The sequence below is a fragment of the Berghia stephanieae genome, chromosome 5 (assembly GCF_034508935.2).
Source record: "Berghia stephanieae isolate SIO BIC M18660-M18661 chromosome 5, UCSD_Bste_1.3, whole genome shotgun sequence".
Classification (NCBI taxonomy): Eukaryota; Metazoa; Mollusca; class Gastropoda; order Nudibranchia; family Aeolidiidae; genus Berghia; species Berghia stephanieae.
This window is the reverse complement of record NC_088364.1, coordinates 14,477,861-14,480,360: the sequence shown is the minus strand read 5'-3', so window position 1 is coordinate 14,480,360 and position 2,500 is coordinate 14,477,861. Positions and strand designations below refer to the sequence as shown.

The 2,500-nt window shown below is 35.8% G+C and overlaps 1 protein-coding gene across 1 annotated transcript in view; it reads right to left on the bottom strand.

Moving 5' to 3' along the window:
• Positions 1 to 2,500, bottom strand: part of LOC144972454 (uncharacterized) — a gene marked incomplete at its 3' end in the record, with an annotated part of 94,203 nt that overhangs the window by 62,367 nt on the left and 29,336 nt on the right. Inside the window, 2 exon segments of the mRNA XM_078913642.1 lie at positions 321 to 448; positions 2,392 to 2,500. The exon segment at positions 2,392 to 2,500 is cut by the window's right edge and continues 68 nt beyond it. Of these exon segments, the coding sequence (XP_078769768.1) occupies positions 321 to 448; positions 2,392 to 2,500 (237 nt within the window).

Below are 2,500 nucleotides of genomic sequence, written 5' to 3'. Positions count from 1 at the left end.
ATCATGTTTTAAGATCCTTGTACCATCCTTGTGTGTAGAAGTAATATTTCAAAAGTGTGTCAATATAATTGAATGAACACGGTTATATTTTAGAGAGAAAAAGATAGTTTCTTTAAATAGATGAAAACAATAATTTTATAATTCTGGCCATTTAGAATTTAAGATTTCAAAATGTCAATGTCTTTTCACAACTCAAAATGCCAGATTTAGACGAGGGCTGCCATACATGTCACGTAACCTTGATTAATGGGTAAAGATAACACAGGAACAGATAGAGGGTTTTAAAAACCAATACATCAAATTTTATGGTATATGCTTACCTCCTCAGCCCTAGGGTCTTTGCACTTTGTCGTTGCGAAGGTCCCACCAAAATATGCATTTCCTTCTTTGTGTTCCCAGGTTCGGTTTCCAACATTGTCCGTGTCTGTTTGCGTCAAGCATGTCATAGCTGAGAAGGAGAAAAACAAAAACAAAATATATATAAATCTGATAATATAAATTTTACTTATTAGTTTACTTTTGATCTTACTTCATCATCAACCTGTTGGTCAATTCAAAATCATTTGTAAAAGAGCTTGCAACACTTTTAAACCTAACCAAGTGATAAGAAAATGAAATCGATTCACAATTGATGAAATAGAGTCAGAATAAATTGTATTCAATACATACTATAGGCGTGTCTCTTAAAAAACAGTAAGTGGATTTGTTAAAGGAGAGAACAATCGTAGAGCTCATCAACAATTACGAAAAAAAAAATAAAAAGGCTTGCATCTGCCCTCTGAGCAGTGAAGAGTGTCAGCCAGTTCCTGAGCAAAAACCATCTTATATTAGGATAGGAACAAATATTGACTGCCGATTTACAATGGCCTGTTTTTACAACACAAAAAAAAATAAATGAGTCATTAGTGTCATGCCCTAATCGTATGAATGCTTTTTGAACTTTTTGCAATAGTCTGAAAAATGTACATTTCATTTGCATGACTTATTTTTATTTGCATGTTCATGAGTGCTAAAAATGTATTTTATGGCAACCTATTTGAAAGGACAGTCTGTAAACTTTTACTAAAAATATAATCTTCCCAAAGTCTTCAATGTGCGGCTATGTGGTCTTGTGGCATGACACTCGCTTTCGGATCAGAAGGTCCTGGGTTCGAGCCTCGTGCTCGGCACATAGTTGAGTCCTTGGAAAAGGCTCTTTACTCACATTCTCTCACCATACTCAGGTGTAAAATGAGTACCTGGCCATTAACAGCATTGTCTTAGTCCGAAAAATTGTAATATCGCCTAACAGGCGGCATGTCCCGTCCTACATGTTAAATGTTGCTGTTGACTGGGGACCCCTTGTCAAGCGCTTTGCGCACATTTAGTGGATATTGTGCTATCATCATGTAGTTCCATATCTGAAGCAGACGTCGGAGGTCATCTTCCGCCAAACTGATCTATCTCTTGCCAATTCTATTAAAGCAGCGCCACCTTTCTCAGCTTCATCTGTCCAAGTTCTTATCCCTTTCAAATAAGTTATTCTTTGTCTTCCTCTTATTTTTTTCCATTCATCTTTCCAGTCAAGGCGAGTACTTCCAAACCAGGGTGGCGGATAATGTGTCCTAAAAATTCCATTTGGCGTTTGATGATTTTTGTTATCAGTGATCTTTTTCTGTTTGCCATTTCTAAAATTTCTTCATTTCTTTATTGCTATATAAAGCTCAATTCCATAGTTAGAGAAGAAAATCATTAATTTGGTATATCTAAATCATAGTTCACTTTATCCTGTTAAAAAAGGGTTTTAAAGACCATTCCAAATAAAAGAGATCTCTCCACTAGAGAAAAAGCATGTGAATAATGTGGGCTTTCACTGAACAATATCCAACCAAAGTATTATACGAGAGGTGGGATAGGTGGGACTCAATAGGTGGGACAAGACAAAGAGATTTATGGAGTGTTATTATTTCCTTTTAACAGACAAATTGACCATGTACACATTTTACACCTGAGTATGGTGAGAAAATGTGAGTAAAGAGCCTTTTTCCACTCTGCACCGCTCACAACAAGACTCAAACCTTAGTCTTACGAGTCAGGTGCGGAGTATCTTACCAAAAAGCAGCTCTAATGGGCACAGTTTTCCACACTCATGGTCTTTAAAAAAAGGCAGCTTCTACCTGCCCTCTTTATTCAATAAGCGATAAATGATTTGATCAAATTGCAAGCTATATAAATGGCAGCAATTATTTCATTCCTATTCTTTATGATTGCATAAATGTCAGAATTACAGAAACAAAAACAAAAAGCAACAAAAACAACAACAACATTTTTAAAAAATAATAATTAAAAAAATAAATAAAAAGATAAAAATAACAAAAACAACTGGAATCCGTGAAAATAGTCTATCCTTACCTGTACATGTAGCTGGAGTCCCAAACCCATCGGGCTTGCAAGTTCCAACCTTTGGTCCACTTAACTTGTAATGGAGGGGACAGTGCCACTCCAAGACATCTTCAAAGTA